Source organism: Canis lupus, chromosome 2, assembly GCF_011100685.1.
Source record: "Canis lupus familiaris isolate Mischka breed German Shepherd chromosome 2, alternate assembly UU_Cfam_GSD_1.0, whole genome shotgun sequence".
Taxonomy (NCBI): Eukaryota; Metazoa; Chordata; class Mammalia; order Carnivora; family Canidae; genus Canis; species Canis lupus.
The window spans coordinates 23,454,543-23,477,026 of record NC_049223.1 but is presented as its reverse complement, the minus strand read 5'-3'; the positions used below and the strand labels follow the sequence as shown (position 1 = coordinate 23,477,026).

General features: G+C 34.5%; 1 protein-coding gene across 3 annotated transcripts in view; it reads right to left on the bottom strand.

Moving 5' to 3' along the window:
• The window catches only part of UPF2 (UPF2 regulator of nonsense mediated mRNA decay), a 102,836-nt gene that overhangs the window by 51,856 nt on the left and 28,496 nt on the right, over positions 1-22,484 (bottom strand). For all 3 annotated transcript variants that reach the window (XM_038530131.1, XM_038530130.1, XM_038530132.1), the window contains exons 6-8: positions 19,672-19,821; positions 18,063-18,166; positions 13,301-13,386 (exon numbers count right to left, since the gene is read on the bottom strand). In XM_038530131.1, coding sequence (XP_038386059.1) covers positions 13,301-13,386; positions 18,063-18,166; positions 19,672-19,821 — 340 coding nt within the window. The remainder of the gene's footprint in view (positions 1-13,300; positions 13,387-18,062; positions 18,167-19,671; positions 19,822-22,484) is intronic.

The following is a 22,484-nucleotide window of genomic DNA, read 5'->3' as shown; positions in this document are numbered from 1 at the left end:
AGTGCCAACAATATAGTAGGTGCTCGGTAAACATCTGTTAAATAAATAAATGTTACTTGTATCCCACAACTAGGTTTATTTTTTTAATTATTATTATTATTTTTTAAGTTGGCTCTGTGTCCAGTGCAGAGCCCAATGCAGGGCTTGAATTCACAATCCTGAGTTGAAGAGTTGGACACTTAACCAACTAAGCCGCTCAGGCACCCATAGGTTTTTTTTTTTTTTTTAATTATTGTTAGTTTTTAGTCTAAAATATTCTTCACCACCAAAAGGAAGTACCATCTGATTTTTTTCCATCTGATTTTTATTTTAAAAAAATATTAAACTTCATCAAGTTTTACATTTTATCAATGCTAGCTTCTCAAATATTTTTATACAATTAATAGGATAATCATAGTCTCCTATTTTATATGTTTCCTATTTAAAATATCTTTTTAATCCTGAAACCAATCCTCTAATCCTGCTAGATTTTTATTTAATATACATTAAACATGATTTGCTAGTTTTTATTTAGGATTTTTATATCAATGTTCAAAAGTGAGATTGGTCAAGTTTTCAGACTTCCTTGCTCTTAAGAGTCTGCCTAACTCATAGTATGAAATGGCAAGTTTGCTTTTCAACACTGGAACAAATGAGACAGTAGAGAAATCACTAGTTCCATAAAAAATTGAAAGAACTCAATAAAGCTATCTAGTCTTGGTCTATTTAAGATGAAATTAACTGTTAACTTCACTGGTCTACTTTATTTTATCTTGAAATAATTTGGAAATGTTTATTTTTCCCCAACAATTGTTTCACTGAGATTTTCAAGTGCGTTTAAGAATATTTCTAGTGTATAATCTGGCTCATTTCTTAAACTTTTAAATGTTCTTTTTCTTCGTATTTTCTAAATGTTTTCCTATTTAGATTTTAAGAACCAGTTCCAATTTTTAAAATTAATTTTAATTTTGGATGTCTTTCTCAATGTATTTTTCACTACAATTTGAGATTATACTCGCTTAACACCAAAAATTTTAACCTATCATTTCCTTTTTCTTCCTTTCCTGGACAAGGCACTTATACTTTATTTCATTTTTTCTTCTTCTAGGAGGTCAGCCCAATCTATATCAAAACTTTTTCCCAGTCCCAAAAGAAAGGTAGATATGGCTAACTTTCTTAAAGTGAAGCAGTCTGTGCTAGCCATTCAGGCTCCTGTCAGTGACCTGACAACTGAGCTAAGTGCTTTCAGTGCTTTTAATTTCAAAGATTTTTAAAATAATAATAATAATGATTCCCCAGAAGATCTTAAGTCTTTTATGCCTTTCCAGGTAGTTAGCAATGCTGGTTTTTGCTCTGTGGGAATTGGCCACGTGAAAGTAAAGTTAGATATCCTATTTTCTCAGAATCTTCTACTTATAAAAAGCTCACCAAGTCCTTCTCAAACAGGTTTCTAAAATTCCTTTTTCCATTATGCCTTTCGCAATTAAAAGGATAGCTGATAGCAAATGCCACCCTACCTTATTTAAATCTTCAAGCTCTGTGACTGTTCATTCATTACTTTGCAAAATAAAATTCCTTATGTTGTAAATAAAGTAACAAATTATATAGTTCTTCAGTGTTAGTCCTGCTTAAGTGTGCTTTTCTGTTTTTTTCTAACCCTCTGTCTTTTCTGTCCCTCTAGCAAGGGAATGGAGTGCTAATGCTATACCAATCACATTAAATGTATTAACCACAAAATAAACATTTTAATGAATTAAAGAGCAAATTCCTGTATTAAAATTTTAGCTAGATATGTATTTTTAGATTTTTCTGAATGTCAACTAGAAAGTAAACTGAGATCTTCCCTTTGAAAACTGAATTTTGTCTCAAAGAGTATTATTTTTATCAGCAGCTAGTGAATGAACCATTTAATAAAGATTTTTTTTCCTTTAACAATAAAACCTTGCTTACATTTTCAAGGTCTCTTAAATCACACATTTAAGTATCTTAATAGCAGTTAATGATCAAATTAGTAAACATCCAGTCATTAACTACAAGTAATAAGAATGCAGAAACACATTTTGTTACTGAGAGGGAAGAAAAGAAATTCTTCAAGGTTTTTATCTCATAATCAATCAGCTTTCTAAAAGAAATGTCCAGCTTTTTTCCTCCCTCTAAAATCTAAAGAATTTAATTGTTGGAAGCTACTGATTTTATACTATACTGTTCAAAAATACCTAGGAAGAGGAGGAATGTGAAAGCACACTGCTACCACTCAATGAAAAGAATACAAAAAAATTTCTTCATTTAAACAATGAAGCAAATGATTCAAAAAAAGATGAAACATAAAAGATTGGAGTCATACTCTGAAATCAACAATCATATGCTCTAAAGACTTTGTGACAATGTTGCAGCTCCCAGTCCAATAGCACCATCAAGTGGTACAACATGCTAAAAGACTCCAAAGACTAAAGAGGAAAAGTTATTTAACAATCAGGGGAAGCACTTCATTCACTCAACAGTTTCTGTTTATATTACTCTAAGTCTAAAGAGATTCTGATCATCTATAAAAACTTGGCAAACCATATGGCTTCCAAGTCATTAAAACCAATACTGAGTTTGCACCAAAAAAACTAAGATTCCCAGGTACTTTGCCTGATTCTGACTTTATGCTCAAAGCTAATTTAGGTGAGGGGGCCTTCTAAAATGCTAGGCCTCAGCTCTAGCTTGATCTTGGTGGTGGATACATACATATACCTAAGATGTAACCCTTCATATGAAATTTCAATTTATAAGTATTATATTACAAATTAACTATAAAATGATGTGAAATATTTAAAGCAATGTCTAGTAGGTTTCATTTCTGTGGAGCCCTTCAATAAGCTGAGATAAAATGCCAGGCTTCTAAGATTTTTTTTTAACCAACTATTTAATGAGGGAAGAATAAAGTTAAAACACCTTTTAGACCAAACCTTTAAAAACTGTACAGATGAGAGTAGTTGTACAGCTGGACACCACGTTTTAAAACTTTTGTGCTACAAGTGATACCAAAAAAGTGAAAAGACAACTCACAGAATGGGAGAAAATATTTGCAAGTTGTATTTGATAGGGCACACATATAAAAGAACTCTTACAACTCAGTAATAACATAATTAAAAAGGAGGTAAAAGATTTAAACAGACATTTCTCCTAAGAAGACCTACACACAGAAAGTAAGGACATGAAAAGATGCCTAAAACCACCAGCTATTAGGAAAACACAAATCAAAATCACAGTTGAGATACCACTTCCAACTCACCAGATAGCTATGAGCAAAAAAGGAACAGTAACAAGTGTTTTGAAGATATGGAGAAACTGGAGCCTTCATACATTGCTAAGGGGAATATAAAATAGCACAGCCACTGTGAAAAAGTTTAGTAATTACTGAAAATGTTAGAGTTACCATAAGACACAGCAATTTCACTCCTAGATATATACTCAAAAGGAATGAAAACATACCCACACAAAAACCTGGTCATGTTCAGCATTTTTCCTAGTAGCTAAAAAGTGGAAACAATCCAAATATCCATCAACTAATAAATGGGTAAACAAAATGTGGTGTATCTACACAATAGAATATTCAGCCTTTTAAAAAGGAAGAAATTCTAATACAGGCAACAACATAGATGAACCTTGGAAACATGATACTAAGTGAAAGAAGCTGGATACAAACACATATTGTATGATTTCATTTATATGAAATACTCAGAATAGGCAAACCCATAGTAACTCAAAGCAGGTTAATGGTTTCATGGGGCAGGAAAAAGGGTACGCAGAGAAAGTACAGGACTGACTGCTAAGAGACAGAAGGTTATCTGTATCTGTGGGCAGGATAAAAATGTTTTAAAAATTGATTGTAGTGATGGGTGCATTTATTTAGAATACTGAATTGTATACTTCAAATGTACAAATGTATAGTATGTGATTACATCTCAATAAAGCTGGTTTTTTTTTTTTAAAGAAAAGATCTATAAAGAACCTTAAAAGTTATCTAGTTTAGTGCTTCCTAAACCAAAATAGAGGTTTAAGACTAGGTAAGACAGCCAAATTCTCAACCAGACATATATAAAGATCCCCTGCCTTTCAAAAGTTCATGTTATACCACTCTGCTTTTGTTTCAGCCTTGTATTTTACCTGTTTTTGCTAACTGAAAAAAATCCAGAGAAGATTTTTTCACTTTTATGAAAAAGGGGGAAAGTAAATATAGTGTTTGGTGCTGATTTTGTAGCAAAACAGTTGCAGAGGTGCTGCACACAAGAGTGGCACAGCCAAGCTCCATCCCCAAGAGCTACATTCAACAGCTTGGCATCAAAGCGCCATAGCTTTGACCTGTGTGTCTGAGAGCATCTGTGCCTTACCTAGATTTATTTTGCATTCTTTTGCCAAGATGTGTCCCAAGGTATCAGAAAAGCATAAGAAAGGCTTTTTTCTTGGGGAAGGGGAGAAGTCTGGGCACAAAGACTTTTCCATATAAATTAATGGTAATTACTATTTTATACCATTTCAGCTTAAAAAAGGTTTCATAGAAACATTCTACTTTTGGATGGTGGGGGAAACTTATATATAGTTGATCCTTGAACACAAGTTTGAGCAGTGCAGGTCCACTTAAATAAGGATTTTTTTTCCCTGATAGAGTACAATATTGTAATTGGTATTTTTCTCTTCCTTATGATTTTCTTAATAACATTTTTTCTCTACCTTACTTTATTATAAAAATATATAACACATGTAACATACAAACTATGTGTTGATCAACCGGTTTTTTTTTTGTTTTTATTTTTTTTTTGATCAACTGTTTATGTTATCAGTAAGGCTTATGTTCTGGGGGAGTAAAAAGTTGTATGTGACTTTTTGGCTGTGCAGAAGGTTGGTGCCCCAACCCCCATGTTGTTCACGGATCCACTGTATTTTAAAAAATCTGTGCACTCAAACAACTATGAAATCATTCATTCTGACTTTGGTAGCACATTAATTGATGAAGGAGGGAATCTTGGCCATAAAGACACTCAAAAGAATTCATGTCCTTTGGGAAGTGTAAGGGAGAGAAAATACCACATGAAAAGAAAGATGCACCTTACCAAAGGGGTCCTCAGGGGTCTAGTGAGGCACTGTAGACAATGAGGCTAGATAAGAGCAAGAGCTAAAACAAGGTGTAAAGAATCTCCTCACGCCTCCTTCCCTAGTGTCCCAGCTTGTCCCTAAGTCCAGAGGCTCAAAGAATAACTGGCTACCTAGGAGAATATTCTGGCATGCACACTCTAGACCAACCTTTGTTCCTTCTCCCTCCCACTCCCCTTGAAGGGGATCAGTCATCTCTTTAAGATGGAATGAATAAAATGAATAAAAGATGGAGAACAGTTTGTGAGTCTATGAGAAAAGAAAGAGAAGAAGAAAGGGAAGAAAGGGAATGAGAAAGAGGATGAGAGGAGACTTACTGGCACTTGACTATTATCTTTTTACTCCAGCCTCCCTAGAGACCAAGCTCTAATCCTCAGGACAAGCCAAATATTGCAGGTAAGGTAGAAAGAGGTCAGGAGGTTAAGGACAACAAAACCCATTCAAAATTAAAGGCTTTTCCAAATCAACAAAAATATACAGTCAACAGACTAGGAAATAGCAACTGAGTCCAAGACTCTAATACACCATTTTAAGGATGTGTAAACAGAGGCCTTGACTTTCCAAGTACCCTCAGAAACATAAAAAAGGCAATGTTTTAGCTAAACACTGAAATCTTTAGAAGAGACTGGAGAGTACTATTTACACTAGAAAAGCAGATAAATGAGACATCTATTCTCACATAAATTAGAGATTTTTCTATAACTTAGCTCATTAAATGTATATAAAATACAGAAATGCCAATAAAGAGTAATATTCAATGTTACTTATAAATTTCATTGTTGAAAAGACTGCCCTCTACCAGCCACACCATACTTATTATCTTTTATTATTTTCAGTAACTTACTAAAGAAATAAAAATCATAATGACCCCCAAACAAATCCCTAGGAGTATATCTGAATCAAAGGCAATAGTGCTACCCGAGTGTTCCATGTGCTTCTCTACGTTTTCCAAATGTCCTTATTGTCTTCTTAGGCTTTGGGCTGAGTGAAAATGATGTGTCACTTTTTGTTCAAGGTACCTAGGAATGAGCTGAGTTCACACAGTCCTCTCATACCACAACAATCCTGGAAGCTATGGCAATGATATAAGATGAAGTCTGTAAAACTTCATTTTTCAGAGTAAACTCAAATGTTGCATGAAGTTTGAATGGAGCTACCGAACAACCCAGATTCGATGGGTAAATGATGGCAGAAATCACAAGTGAAAAGTGAATAGAGAACTAATCCAAACAGGGCACATTTTCAAAATCTATTTAGTAATACTATTAACCACAATTTATTTTAAAAATAGAGGGAGGTGCCTGGCTGGCTCAGATCACTCTGGTCTCAGGGTCATGAGTTTAAGCACCACAATGGAAATACAGATTACTTAAAATAAATAAGAAAAATAGAGAAACAAAGAAAGAAAAGGAAAAATTCCTTAAAATATACCAAAATTTACCAGAAAAATATTACCACAAAATAAATGAAAATTCTGGCCAAACTTTTTGCCATGATTTTAAAAATACTAAGTGAATCCTAAAAGAAGAAATGAGGAAGAGAGCACAGGAGAGAACAGACTTTGCAGAATTGTGACTAAAAGGCAGAGGATTAAAAAAAAAAAAAAAAAAAAAAAGACACTGAGAAAAGTGATTAGTGAGAATACGGTAGCTGGAAATAAGCAAAGAGATTCAACATATACATAATGAAGTACCTAAAAAAAAAAAGAGAGAGAGAACAGAACAATTATTTAAATATACTTAAAGATGAAAACCAGGAAAACTTCCCTGAAGTATTCAATATGAAAACTCAAAGGGCATGGAGAATGACCCAGAATGATCAACACCAAGGCATCTTCATCCTAGGAAAGCCATTGGATTTACTAGAAAAAGATTATTTGGGCAGCCATTTGCATGACCAAGTCAATTACAGAGGAGAAAGAGGAAAAAGGCAGGCTGGCCTCCAGGTTCTCCACAATAATAGCAAATGCCAGATGACACTGTGGTCAACACCTAAAAGGTATTTGAGGGTAAAGGTATGAGCCATGAATCCTACAACCAGCTAAGCTGTCTTTCAAGAAACAAATCCACAGGGACGCCCGGGTGGCTCAGCAATTGAGCATTTGCCTTTGGCTCAGGGCGTGATCCCGCCGGGGTCCTGGGATCGCGTCCCATATCAGGGTCCCTCTATGGAGCCTGCTTCTCTGTCACTACCCCTCTCTATGTCTCTTATGAATAAATAAATAAAATCTTGTAAGAAAAGAAAAGAAAAGAAAAGAAAAGAAAAGAAAAGAAAAGAAAAGAAAAGAAAAGAAAAGAAAGGAAAGGAAAGGAAAGGAAAGGAAAGGAAAGGAAAAGAAAAGAAAAGAAAAGAAAGAAAAGAAAAGAAAAGAAAAGAAAAGAAAAGAAAAGAAAAGAAAAGAAAAGAAGAAAAGAAATCCACAGACACATCACCCTGAATGTATAAAATATAAAAACTCAAGGGATATTTTTTTCCCCAAGAACTCTTCTTGCAAAATTAGAAGATGAACTTCAGCAAACCAAGAGATAACAGAGGAAACCAGAGAAACAGTGTTGGTGGGGGCATGAAGGATTTTAAACTGTAGAACTAATAAGATAAAATAAACGAGGGGGTTAGAGTGACAAATTAGGATGTAGATGTTATATTCCCTATCAGGATGAGCTATCAACACAGAGACAAAAACAAGAAGAGGGTGAATAGAAAAGATGAAAAGTCAGGTTAAGTTTGCTGCTTGCCTGCCTATAGTGTGGCGAGTGAAGTAACGTTCAAACCTAAGCTGACAAACCAAATGACACAAGTATAAGCACATTTAATGCTGAAAAAGGAAAATGTTAAATAAGACAACATTACAGACCAATACCAGGTGGATGAGGAGAGGAGAAGAAAGGAAGAGAACACAAGCTAATTTATCACTTGTGGTAGGAACAACGAGGGCTATCTATAAATAAATGATCATGAAGTAAACCTATAATTATGAAGATAACTACTAAAATAAAAACACGAATCTCCCTCAAATCAAAAAATACATATACCCACATATGTATAAAAATAAAACAATATAAACAGGTTATATAATGAAAGACTTTTTAAAAATTAAGCCAAAAAGAGAAATGATATAACAAAACTTGGACCAATCATATCTGTCTTACCAAACATATAAATACCCTCACTTGATAAGAAACATATTTTTAGAACAAAGTAAAGCTCTAGTCAAAAATATACAAGAGACTCAACTAAAATAAAGCAATTTTGAAAGAGTGACTACAGAAGGGAAAAGCATGCTAGTAGAAGAAATTAGAAACTGTAATCTTAATACCAGATAAGGTAGTCTCAGGCCAAAAAAGCATTAAATAAGACAAAGAATGACACTTTATAGTGCTAAAAGGTGCAATCCACAATGAGGTGTAAATTTTATCTTCATACCAAATAATACAACAATAATATTCAAAAAGCTGAAACTGTAGTAGTTATTAGGAAAACACCATACATCACAGTAGTCTTTAATTCACCTCTCTTTGCCCAGAACCCCTGGGTAGAGAAAAAAGTCAAGAAAATGGGAGAACTTAATAAAAGTTACTTACTACTGTATATCTCCCTGATCAATACATTTAACTCTGCACCATAAAAAGAAAGAATGTAATCTTTTCAAAAACGCTTGTGAGAGGTGGCTCAGTTGGTAAAGCGTCTGACTCCTGGGTTTCGGCTGAGGTCATGATCTCATGGGTCGTGGGATGCCCTGCCTCAGGCTCCTTGCTCAGCACAGAGTCTGAAGAGCAAAGATTCTCTCCCTCTGCCCTGACCCCCCCTAATATGCTCTCTCTCCAATAAATAAATCTTAAAAAAAGAAAAAATGCTTGTGACATGCTCATGAAAATTGCTATATAATAGGCCATAAACAAAATTTCAAAAAATTCCAAAAAGAAAAGTCTATTTTCTATTCATAGTACAGTAAAATATGAATTATTAACCAAGTCAGACAACAAAACAAAAAGTCTCACTACCTGAAATTTCAAAACTCTCTCAGATACCTCCTTAGGGAACAAAAAGGAAATACAAACTAAAATTGGAAAATTTCTAAAAATAGAAATTTCTAAAAATAGAAATCGCCAAATGTCGGAACTACAAGATACAGCTAAGACCATTCTCAGAAGACAATATGCTAAATGCCAAAAAAAATTAACAAAATGAATAAGAAAAACCAAGAGAGAAGAAAACGGTAAAGATCAAAAGCCAAAAATAATGAGTAAAAAACAAAATAGCAAAACTGGGGATCCCTGGGTGGCTCAGTGGTTTAGCACCTGCCTTCAGCCCAGGGCGTGATCCTGGAGTCCCAGGATCGAGTCCCGCATCAGGCTCCTTGCACGGAATCTGCTTTTCCCTCTGCCTGTGCCTCTGCCTCTCTCTCTCTCTCTCTCTGTGTGTGTGTGTGTGTGTATCTCATGAATAAATAGATAAAATCTTTTTTTAAAAAATAGCAAAACAGTAGAATAAATTACAGTTTGGAAGCTGTTTTTTGGGGGGTGGTTGTTGGCAGGAAAAACAAAAATGAGTAAACCATTAGCGGACATGCTCAAGAGGAGAAAAAAAGAAAAGTACAAACACAGCACTGTCTATAATGGTAAAGACTAGAATGTCCAAAATGGTTAAATACAGTACACCCATAAACAGAAACACTACAGCTTTAAAAGAACAAGGGAGGGGATCCCTGGGTGGCTCAGCGGTTTGGCGCCTGCCTTTGGCCCAGGGCGCAATCCTGGAGTCCCGGGATCGAGTCCTGCATCGGGCTCCCAGCATGGAGCCTGCTTCTCCCTCTGCCTGTGTCTCTGCCTCTCTCTCTCTCTATGTCTATCACAAATAAATAAATAAATGAATCTTTAAAAAAAAAAAAAAAAAGAACAAGGGAAATCTTTATATACTGATATGAAAAGCTCCGCAAGATATGCTACTAATGAGAAGAGTAATGTTCAGAATGACAGGTACAGTTAAGTTACCCTTGTATAAAAAACAGGAAATATAAGAATTTATAATTGTATTTTCTTGTACATGAAAAAGAAACTTAGAATATATAAGAATCAAGACAGTTTCCAACTAGAAAAAGTGGAAATTGGGTATAAAGAGACAAGGATAGAAAGGATATTTTAAGGCACACAATGTTTTAAACATCCAGGTTTTGAGCCTTATAAATGTATTAATTTTTTTAAAATGAAATTTTAGATTTGCATACAATCAACATTAATTCATCAAGTATCATCAAGCACTTACCAGAACTATACTTGGTGTTGAAAATTTACAAAATGAGAAGATCCAGAACTTTTTTTTTTAAGATCCAGAACTATCTCTACACCTAATGTGGGGATCAAACTCACAATCCAAGATCAAGAGTCACATGCTCTACTGAATGAGCCAGCCAGGTGCCCCTCCAGAACTCCCTTTTAAAGAGCCTATAGTTTATACAGTTTGGTAGGGATACAGATGACACAGCACACTGGGTTACGTGCCTGATTCTTTGTATGAATAAATTCTCCTGAAAGTGCTACAAGAGCACCCATGTGTACATAATGGAAACGAGGATGGCTGTTCAGGGAAGACGATTCTTAGTCTAAGAGTTAAACGGTGAGCCACAGATTTTCAGTGGAAAAATAAAGAATATCCCAGACACATTAGAAAACAGAGGTTTGGAAGTAGAGAGAGCAAAGAGTATTCAAGAAATCATTGCATATCAGGCTTTTGTAAGAGAAGAGTGGCTAGAAGTTTGACTGAAGTTGAAGGGGGGCTAGACAAAAAAAATGCATTAAATATGATGTAATTTTATCACCTTCTACCTGTCCAATATTGAGTGCTGGAGATAAAGTAAAGAGAGCCCCACCCCTGGAGCTTAGGCTGGATGACAATGTCCAGGGAAACCAAGGAAGCAGTTTTTGCAAACCTTTCCTGTCTCTAACTCTGCACATACTCAGCTGCCTTCACCAGAATGCTCTCTCTACAGTTCCCTTTCCCCAGTCATCTCTGGCCTAATTCTTTTCTCAAGACTCACATTAAATGACCCTTTTTCCAGGCAGCCTTCTTGGACTCCTCAAACTAAATCAATCAGTTCCACTTGCCATGTACTTCAAAGCACGCTGTGATTCTTCGTGGTTACTGCACTTAGAAGTCTTTGTCTTTCTTCTTTCCCAAACTGTAAGCTGTGTGACTACAAGAGCCTAACCTGTCCTGTTCACCACTGTATCTCTAGCACTAATCACAGAATACAGTAGATTCTTAATGAATTAGTTAGTAAATGAATAAAATTTAGAACATAATTTAATCTTGGCTGATCACTCAGGTGGATTATAAAAAACCTAAATGATTGTATTTACATATTTCAGGTATATAAGACTATATAGAGGTCTCTTCCTCATGGCTCTAGCATGCTATACACTTCAAGTACTTGTCTCTTTACCTTTTGTCTCTCAAACCATCAATTGTCACTTCCTATTACATTTAAGTCTACATTTCTAACAGATTCCAAGTACGTCTAATTTGCAACTATTCACAGAGCTAAGCAGATAAACGGAGTTATAAAGGATACAACTAGCAAAGACTAATATGTAGTTTTCGAAGACTTTCTTACGGGGGGTAGAGTAGGACAGAATGGGTACACAGGGAGACACGATGCTTTTTTATAAGTAAACTACTTAAACATCATTGCATGATGTCTTTTGTAAACAATGCCTTTTATTTTTGCTAACTTTGGATTATTCTGTTGTATATGTTCAAATAATTAATACATGTTTCTTCATTCAAATAAAAGAGTTGAAAAAGATCTGAAAACAAATATTCCATTGTATAAGTAAAGAATCACTTTTTTCACTTGAAAAAAAACAGTATTTGAATTTTCATCAATGCAGGCTTAGTTTTTCCCACCTGCAAATACATAAAAGTGGGATGTGTCTCACAATTAAGGACTTAAAAATAACTGGCAGTATTTTTTCTTACTTTTACATAAAATAATGATGTGCCTCATAACTGATGTCACCTCAGATTTGATGAAATGACGTTCTCTCTTTATTATTATTATTAACACATTCCATCTCTCTTGTCCCACTAAGATGAAAAATCAAATGCTCATATTAATGATGCTGGCAGAATTAAAAACCAGTATGAAAGGAAAAAAAAGTAGTGATTTGGTTTCACTGAGAAATCTTATATCAAGAAATCATGGGCTTCTACCAACAAATGGACCTAATCAAAACTATGCTTAAGAAATCTTTTTTTTTTAAGATTTTATTTATTTACTCATGAGAGAGAGAGAGAGAGAGCGAGAGAGAGAGAGCACGCCAGAGACATAGGCAGAGGGAGAAGCAGGCTCCCGACAAGGAGCCCAATGTGGGACCTGATCCCTGACCCCAGAATCATGCCCTGAGCTGAAGGCAGACGCTCAACCACTAAGCCACCCAGGCGTCCCTATGCTTAAGAAATCTTTAGTGAAATTGCTCAGAACCCTTACCTTCTGGGGAAAGTATCTACATTAGCCATGTTGTATGTAATCATCATAATAGTTAACAAAATTACTTAATTATCCATTGCTGAATAAACAGAAAGGCATCTCCTCCAGGTTCCTAAGGTCAATGGTCTGAGTGGTCCTCCATATTTCAGGGACCATTAATTTAGTGTAATTTATAGAATTACTATTCTCTAAAAGCATTATGCAACTAAATATGCTTCTTGAATTACTAGCAACATAATCACTACTGTAACTTTTAATTCTAAACTATCATAATTACAAAAACAAGAACTTTTCATTTAAATACAACTGTAAAAATGATACACTCAATTAGTCTGATCTTTATACAAAATAAAAACTCTCCAAAAAATTTATATACCTTGTTATTTTTTTCTCCTCAGAGGCAAAAATGCAAACCAACTGCTTCTAGAAATGATTAGGTTATTAGTATTCTTAAGTTACTATTATTCTCAAATATTTTCTCTTAAAATAGGTAAGCATCAGAAGAAATATTTCTACTACAGCTAATGAACAAAAGAACGGAAATCAATGAGCAACAAGTTCTAGAAAATATACTGAAAACAATGATGTCTGTTGACAATACATATTTTTAAAGAGATAATTAAATAAGGACATTTATCTTACAGTCATCCCTGTAGAGTAAAAATACTAACAAATTACTTTTTGTCTTTTAGTACCTACCTTTGTCTGGGAACTATAAAGAGCGCCCGTACCAACTTCTTCCTATTTGCTTTTGTATTCATGTTCATGCAAAAATCCATTGCTGCCTAAAGGAGAAAAAGCAAACTTTTTTCCTTAAAAATATTTTTTAATTTAACTAATGAAAGCAAAAACCATGCATGCTACAAAGGGCTTCTATTTGCTCCTAAACATTTCAAAATGGTTTTAGAACACTAGTATTATGAGCATATGCCAAACTAAAAGATCACTAAAGCTTAAATTCTTCTCTCCTTTTATATCTAAAAATACGTCTCACAGACTTTTTAATTACAACCTAGTGTTAGAAACAGAACCCCAAGTGGGTAGAGACTGAAGAGCTACCATGAATTGTCTGCCAAATAATTGTATGAAACAGCAATTAATGCCTTTGAGTTTATTGACGTCAAGTAAATCAACATTAATATCAGAAAAATATTCGGACAGAATTAGAAAGTAGCAAAAATAGTTACCAGGAACCCAGAAAATTATTGTCAGTAAGGATAATCAAAAAGGAACAAGGATAAACTAGAAATGAGAGAAAGGCATATATTATTCTCAAGAACATGTAAAAGTAAGTGCCTCAGCATTGACTAAAAAAGTTTAGTTTAGTGTCAAGAGTCAGATTTGACAATTACTTAAAGAAACCAAATCACAGGACTGTAATAAATACCCAAAACTGTTATTTAGTACAGTATCCATTTTATACTGCAGTAACAAAGAAGTGCTTAATATCTTCATCACTATGACTGACATACAAGTACATAAGAAAAGCTGGGAAAGGTGTGTGTTCTAGGAAGGCACTGGAAAACAAAAATATGAGTAACTGGTATTTTTAAAATATAGGCATGTATATTTTTTAAATGTTAAGGATTTTCAGTATATGTGTTTTAAGAAAAATAAATTATACTTTAAAAAGGAAAAAACTACCTTTAAATATACTTCTGAGGCTCTCAAATATTGTCCTTCTATAGGTTCATATGTAATGTAATGAGTAACAATTATTATTAATCTCAATCCTTAATCTGATAATTTCTTGACTATTAGATGCACATACAAGATCCACAGAGTTCCCAGATCTATTAAGAACTTCTACTCTTCACTATGAACAGAATGCACTAAAATACCTCCCATTTGATTAAACCTTTGATAGAAGAAACGGCACAACACTGATTAGATTCAAACCCAGGACACTAACTCACATCGCAAGTATTCACCAAGATCAAAATTTTACATTAACATTTGTCAAGAGAGTAAAATCAATTTAAATTTTTCTTCTGTTTGTAAAAAGAGTATAATAAATGTTACTAAAGCTTACATTTTATGACACTAAAGCTATCATAGCTAAGTAATAAAAGAGAAAAGTACAATAAAATGCCCTTTAAGCAATTCACCCATATGAAACATTGAAAAATTCTGGACCTAATAAATAGAAACCCCAAAGTCATGTACTCAGAAAATAGGTTAACACTGGAAAATCTCTCTCTCTCTCACTCATTCTCTCTTACACACACACACGCAAAACAAATCAGCATTTTTGAAAATATAAAGAAACATTTTAAATGGCTAATAATGGCTTATGTTTCACCATAAATTACAAAACATGAATAAAATATATTTCAATAACTACCTTAGAACACTGTCCTTTAAAATATGTAAACAGTTTGCATATTATAGCTAAATAAATTTTATAAAGACAGAGAAGGAAATATCACTTCACCTACCACAATAATCAAAGGCCAGTTAGGCAGGAAAAAACCTACAATGTTCAAAACTCTCCATAGATTAGGAGTCCATAAAGCATGTCAATGCCTAACACACAGTAGGGGTTCAATAAATATATAGAATAAATAAAAGACAACATGAAAAACTGTCAAGATTAGTAAATTTCAGAAAATTAATAAGAAAAAAGTTTCATATATATATTAATTATTAGATTTATCCAGTCCTGTCCTATGAGAAGAAATGGAAACAAAAGGAGTCTCTCTGGTAGTATGTATCTGCCTGAGGAACAACTGCTGATTGACAACTCAATAAGCGCTATTCTGAAAACTTGTTTCAAAACATTTGAGATCAATGAAAGTTCAACAATCATTTATTTTATTAAATAAAAATAAATGTTTATGATCATTAAATGTATGTAGAAATACACATTAAAAAAAAATAAACACCACCATAAATGACATTATTCACAGAAGTTACCTAAAAGAAATCTTCACTCTGGTCTCTACATTGTTACGTAATTACTGAATTCAAAGAATTCTTAGATTTTTCTGTTTCCCAAGTACTTTTCCTTCTTAAGCTGTTTGGACCTTTGTGAATGTATATGGAAAAAATTCCTTTCATGAGTACGCTGACTCCCCAGAGGAACCCACCGGAGTCCAACAGAGAAGAGTGGCTCCTATTTTTCTTCTGACTCTCAGAAGGTTAACTCAGAATTTACTGTGCAGTCATTACTGGCAATAGCTCCTTTTTTTTTTTTTTTTTTTTTTTTTTTTTTTTAAGATTTTATTCATTCATGAGAGACACAGAGAGAGAGAGGCAGACACAGAGAGAGAAGCAGGCTCCATGCAGGTAGCCTGAAGTGGGATTCAATCCTGGGTCTCCAGGATCACACCCTGGGCCGAAGGCAGCACTAAACCTGAGCTACAGGGGCTGCCCGGCAATAGCTCTTAATACTGAGCTGAGCACTACAGTATACTTTATAGTGCAAACTCATAACAATATGATTATATACAAAACCAATGAGATCCTTCCCACCTTCAATTTTCATGACAGTACTCAAACTGGGGTATGGAGGTGGAGCAGGAGTGTCAAGGTATCTGTCATCCTGTTTATGCCACATAAATGAAAATATGAAAATTTGGTAGAGGAAAGCTTCAATCATATTTCAAACTTAAGTTCTTGAAAACTGTTCATTGACCTAATCACTTTAAGAAGTAAGCCAATTTGGAAACCGAGTTTCAAGTCTACTTGATTACATGAAAAGTTACTAAAATACTTCTAAATGATTTAGAGAAGGACTAAATGAGCTTTCAAAGTTAAAGAACAACCTAACTTCTATAGTTCTCTATAGGAGGCTGTCAAAGCATTATGACCAAAAAAAAAAAAAAAAAAAAATGGCTTAAAGCAACAGTTTTCAAACTTTGGGTATCTTTACTTTATACTCTCAAAAATTAAGGATCTGAAAGAACTTTATATAGGTTGTATTTAACATCATTTACTGTATTAGAAATTAAAACTGAGACTTTTTAAAATATTACTTCACTTAAAAATACCAATAAACCTTTTAGTTGTTACTTTTTTTTTAAAGAAATAACTACTTTTCAAAATGAAAAAAAATTTAGTGACAAAGTGATACTTTTTTTAGAAGATAGCTAGATTTTTGTATCTACTTATGCATTCAATCTGTTGTGATGTTTTTGTTTTTTGGATGAAGTAAATGAAGCAAATCCAGCTTCACATATATACACAGCTGGTAAAGGAGGGTATATTTCAATATACTTTCCACTAATTGTAGATATTCTTTGATAATACACCGAAATACACTTGACAAGTGGTAGTTTCCTAATGGTTAATTGCAATGTGGAACCAAAACCATATAAATCAATTTTTCATGCTACGTTACATTAAAATCCATTGGTCTATCTTGCACTTTTGAGTGAATCTTTAACATCCAAGCAAGAATTCTGTAAACACTGTCATGCACTTAGAACAATGGTTCACTGAGCTATGCAGATCTTCAACACATACATATTATATATTTAAAATTATATTATTTAATATCACTGTCAAATTCATCAGAAAAGTCTCACCAATAAAATCTCTTCAGAAAAGAATTGTGAAGGTATCACGCTTATGGTGGTAGACATAAGTTTCCCAAAATTATAACTTTTGGTGAAAACTTCAACTCATTCGTTAGTAATACTTTGTTGCTGTCCTTGAAGTGAGATGCTCACCTTGTTCATGTTGGAAAACTGTCTGCTAAATAACCCCGGTTTGAATAAATAAGTTTGCCTATCACTTCTTTCAAGTAAAAATGGTATTCTATGAAAAAAAGGAACTAGTTCAGCTTGCAACTCAATCACACAAATGGTTTTTCTCAAGACAACCTTGAGAAAGCAGAAGTGCCTTACATGCAATCCCCATTTTTTCAGATTAAAAGGATGTGCATTCAAAGGTTGAAATGAAATAAAATCACAAACTTTTATAGAGTCATCAAGGAGATTCTTAAGTGAAAGTAGCACTCTTTTTAATTGCAAATGCGTAGCAGTGAAGAATACAAAGGCTAAGAGTACAGTTTGCTACCAATGCACCCACTCATACTAAATTACAAGTTGCTTTTGCAAATGTCAAAAACAATGAAAAGGCAGGGCTAGGGGGACCCTAGTATTGGTATGAAGAGTTGTAACTTTATAGACCTCATGAAAGTGCCTCTGAAGACTCCAGGAATTGACAAAGCATACTTCAAGGATTTCTGGTCTAAAACTGTATTTTCCAAAACTGTAGGGTCCCTACATGAAGGGAAGAAGTGTCAAGCCAGCAGGATTCTAGACACACTTCCCCATTCAAAGAGAGTATCTACAAATTGGCTCCAATTTTCTGTTTATCTGGATTCCCAGTAAGATTTTACTTGAAGAAATGTTCATTCTATAGCTAAAACAGTGCGAAACCCACAGACATTCCTAATTAGAACTATCCCACAAGGTCTATGTGCTTGTATAAAGTTAAACCATAACAATTATACCTTGTCTATCAGATCTCGGTTGACACAGTTGGGCAACTGCTGGAGGAAAGCATCTACTATGAGCTTGAGATGAGATCCAGTGCTGGCTTCTTCATCCTCTTGTTCTAACATAATAACAAATTAATTTTTAAATAGGTTAAGAAAATGTATACAGACAATACAGAGAAACATGAATAGAAACATTCAGTAAGTTATATAGGAAATAGATAATATAGAGTTTTTCTTACTTATGAAAAAAATGGAAGGCTTTTTGAGCTATTACCGTAAAGTCTGGTATCTCTCCAAAGACACTAGTCTTCCAGATATCGAATATAAAAAGGCAAACTTTCGCGTTAGTCTCAAAAACTTAAACATAAATTGCATGTAGTTTTATAGTGGACTTGTTATTTTTATCTGCTAAAGCATCCCTCCCCCATGTCTTCAAATAACAGCACTCCCATCACGCTTGTCTTTGAAAGCAACCCATGGAATTCTAATAGGGAAGGACACATCCAAAGCACAACACATCACCTTCCACTTAGCCACAGGCAACCACGACACAGGACTAGCCAAATCCTTCCATGACACTTATGTACAGACAGTGTGAGAGACTCTCTTTTCTTTTGATGTTACTAGCTGATAGAGTTTGGGCCTAGGGCAGCCTCCAATCATGCCCACCCTCCCTTCATGACATGGAGAAAAGAAAATCTGCAGTAGGAAACAATGCACCCAATAGAGAAATAAGCAATAATGACAAAAGGTATCCTTCTAATAAAAAATTCCTAGCTAATAAATGGATAAGGAAGATGTGGTATACATATAAAATAAAATATTACTCATCCATAAAAAAGAATGAGATCTTGCCATTTGCAACAACACGGATGGACCTAAAGAGTATAATGCTAAGTGAAGTAAGTCAGAGAAAAACAAATACCATGGGATTTCATTTATATGTGGAACTTAAAAAACAAATGAACAAAGGAAAAAGACAAAAAAGACTCAAATACAGAGAACAAATTGGTGGTTGCCAGAGGGGAGGCAGGTCGGGAGGCAGATGATATAGACAAAAGGGATTAACAGTAAACTTATCATCATGACCACTGAGTAATATACAGAATCACTGAATCATTATATTGTACACTTGACACTAATAGAACAGGCTATATGTTAATTATACTTCAATTTTAAAAAGTCCTAATAAAAAACCCAATAGTATTTATGAAATAATTAACATTTTTAATTATTAAATACAAAACATTACTCAGTTATAAAGACAAATAAAATTACAACAGATAAACCCATCTACTAGTTGTCTTTTTACTTCTCAACCATTTTAGAGTAACTTTCAAATACTTTTATGTTAAGATTGTAAAGATTATACCATAGAATTAAAGTAAATTCAGGACAAACTAGCAAGTAAAAAAGTAGAAGAAATATCTATTAAGATATTCAGAATTTAGATGATCATTTAAGTGTGTTCACATTATACGGACATGTGTTTCAGTTCTAAATCAAATTCCAAAAAAGTGATGGCCTGGAAAAAACAGGAAAACGAAGAATTAAAGAATAAAGCAAGAGCTCTGTGTAAAAAAATTAATCAAAAATTAAATCATTGGCAAACAGAGCTTACCTTGCTCATCAAGGAGTTTCTTTGTGAGATCCTCAGCTTCATCTCCACCTTCTAATTCCAAGGCATCATCATTAATTTCTAGATTCTCCAACTCCAGTTCCAAATCATCAGGATTTGATACCTCCTTATTATCCTTAGGTTCTTTTGCCTCTATTTGAAAACAAAGAAACAGTATCTCTGAATTAAAAGTTGTATTGATCTCCTGCCACAAAAAATAAAGAAGGATTTAGAAAATTTGCATCGTTTGTCTTAGAATCTACCCATATACTTGGCAATAAACTTGAGGATATATTTAATATGCTCAGATTTTATAAAATGTAGTATATTTATTGAGAACAAATACCATAATTTCTTGGATTTTATATGCCATCTATTAACTGAAGGAATGGATAGATTGGATGGATGGATGGATGGATGGAAGGAAGGAAGGAAGGAAGGAAGGAAGGAAGGAAGGAAGGAAGGAAGGAAGGAAGGAAGGAGACATACAAAGCATGAGGGTCTGTAGTAAAGATGAGAGGGAAATAAGTTGATTAGATAAAGCGAACTCAGATTAAGGTGGGTCTCAAACTCCATGGTGACAAGTTCAGACTTTCTCTTACACAGGATGAGTTTTGCTGGGTCATGAGCAGGAGATAACGTTTAAATGTGAGGTGATGTAAAAACTAACTTACCAAAAATACACAAGATAAATTAGAAAGATAGGAAAAACAAGATGTAAAAAGACCAATTAAGGAAACATCCTTATAATTTAGATGTCAGGGGAAATTAAAAAAATGCATCAAAACAAAGGAAAATGGCCAGGAGTTGCTTATAAGGCTCAAGATAAAAGTAAAAAAGAAAAGAGGAACTAAATTCAATTTCAACAAGTTTGCCATAATGTTGATAATTGTTGCTGGCTGATTGGTAACTGCCAGTTCACTGTACTAGCCTTACTCTTGTGCTTGAAAATGCTTATTGAAAAAAACAAAAACAAACAAAACACCTGAGTTCAAGACTTTATGCTTAAAAGAGTGACAGACTTCAGGTGTCAACTGAAACTATTATATTTCTCAGCCTCATCTTCTCTTACAGTCTCTAATCTCATAATTTTCTGCATCAAAAGCAGGAATGTTTTACTGATACATGACGCCATCCCATATTTCGAAGAATCAAAGCTCTAACTAATATGAATTGGTTTTGCTGCCTCTACTGGAGACAATTTTCTCATTCACCCTGTCATTCAACTAAAACTTAAATTCTTACTACATCCTAACTACTGTTCTAAAGAACAAGGATACAACTTTGTACCAGACGAAAACTTCTGCCCATATGGAGCATATAGTCACTCCCCAATATTCTCTAATGTCTGGCTATCAAAAAAACCAACATTTACTGATTAGCTACTGTGTATTCAAAGCTATGCCAAGCTGCTGAACATTCACAAAAAGCTTAAAATGTGACTGTGGCTCTCACGAAATGCACAATCTATCCAAAGAAATTAAATTAATATACATGAGGGAGTCAGAGGGACATGTGAGGAGAGAATTCTAAGCACACAACAACGAGGGAAGGCCCTTGAAACAAGAGGATTGTTCTGTTGCAGACACTGAAAAGGGGAAAAAACTAAGGATAATGTGGTATCAGATATTGGAAAGGAAGACCTAAACCAAACTATGCAGGGTCCAAGAGACAATATTAACAAGTTTACATTATATTCCAAATAAATGCAACACCATTAAAAGATAGGAGAGTAAAATTAACTTTTTAGAATGTACAGAAGGCAGCAAGAGCAAATCCAGGGGAGCCAGGGAGGAAGTATCACATAGCAATCCAGGCTAAGAAACTATAGTACCTTAGATCAGAATAGTAGCAGTAAGGACAAAACCAATCTGAGATATATGTAAAAGGCTGAATTAATCAGACTTGATTACTACAGTGACTGCTCCTTCCTCTTCTATCTGACCCTGAAAGACACGGACATTTGTAGACCAGTCAGGAAGGTTTAGTGCCACAGAAGCCATGACATGGAAATGCTCCACAAAGGACATAGTAAACTCTGTTGAATGGGTTGAGAGAGCAAATGACACAGAGAGTGGAAACTGCCCATGAGATTCAGCAACATGAAGGTGATTGGGAATTTTGGCAAAAACAGTTTCAGGGTAGAAGTGAGGCTGGAGCCAGACTGAAGTAGACTAATGAGGAAGTAAGAAAGTGAACAATCTGCATCCCTCAAGAGGACTGAATAAAAGAGAGACAGGACAGCAGCTGACAAGGGATGGTTTCAGAGTACTCACAATGTATGTTTGTTTGTTTATTTATTTAATTTATTTATTTTGACAGAGGGAGAGAGAGAAGCAGAGACATAGGCAGAGGAAGAAGCAGGCTCCATGGAGAAAACCCGATGTGGGACTCGATCCTGGGACTCCAGGATCATGCCCTGAGCCAAAGGCCGACACTCAACTAACTCAGCCACCCAGGTGTCCCAACCTGTCTTGTTTTTTAAAGATGAGAATATGTATGAATACTGAGATTAAGGATCCAGTAGACGGAGAGAGAGACAGAGAGTTCAATACCAAAGAGATAAAAAAGTATGGATAATGGATTGCAACAAGAGAAAGAGGGAGACAAGACTCAGAACAGAAGACAGAGTGGTCTGAAAAAGAAGGTGTAAAAGTTCACCTTATCACCCAGGGGATAAACATTCTATAAGCCCTAAGACAGGCAGATTTATAAATCAGAAGCGGCACACTGTTGAGGGAGTTCTATCTGATGGTTTCCATCTTCTCTATGAAATACTACAATGCACATCACCTCTGCTAAGGAGAGAAGCAGAA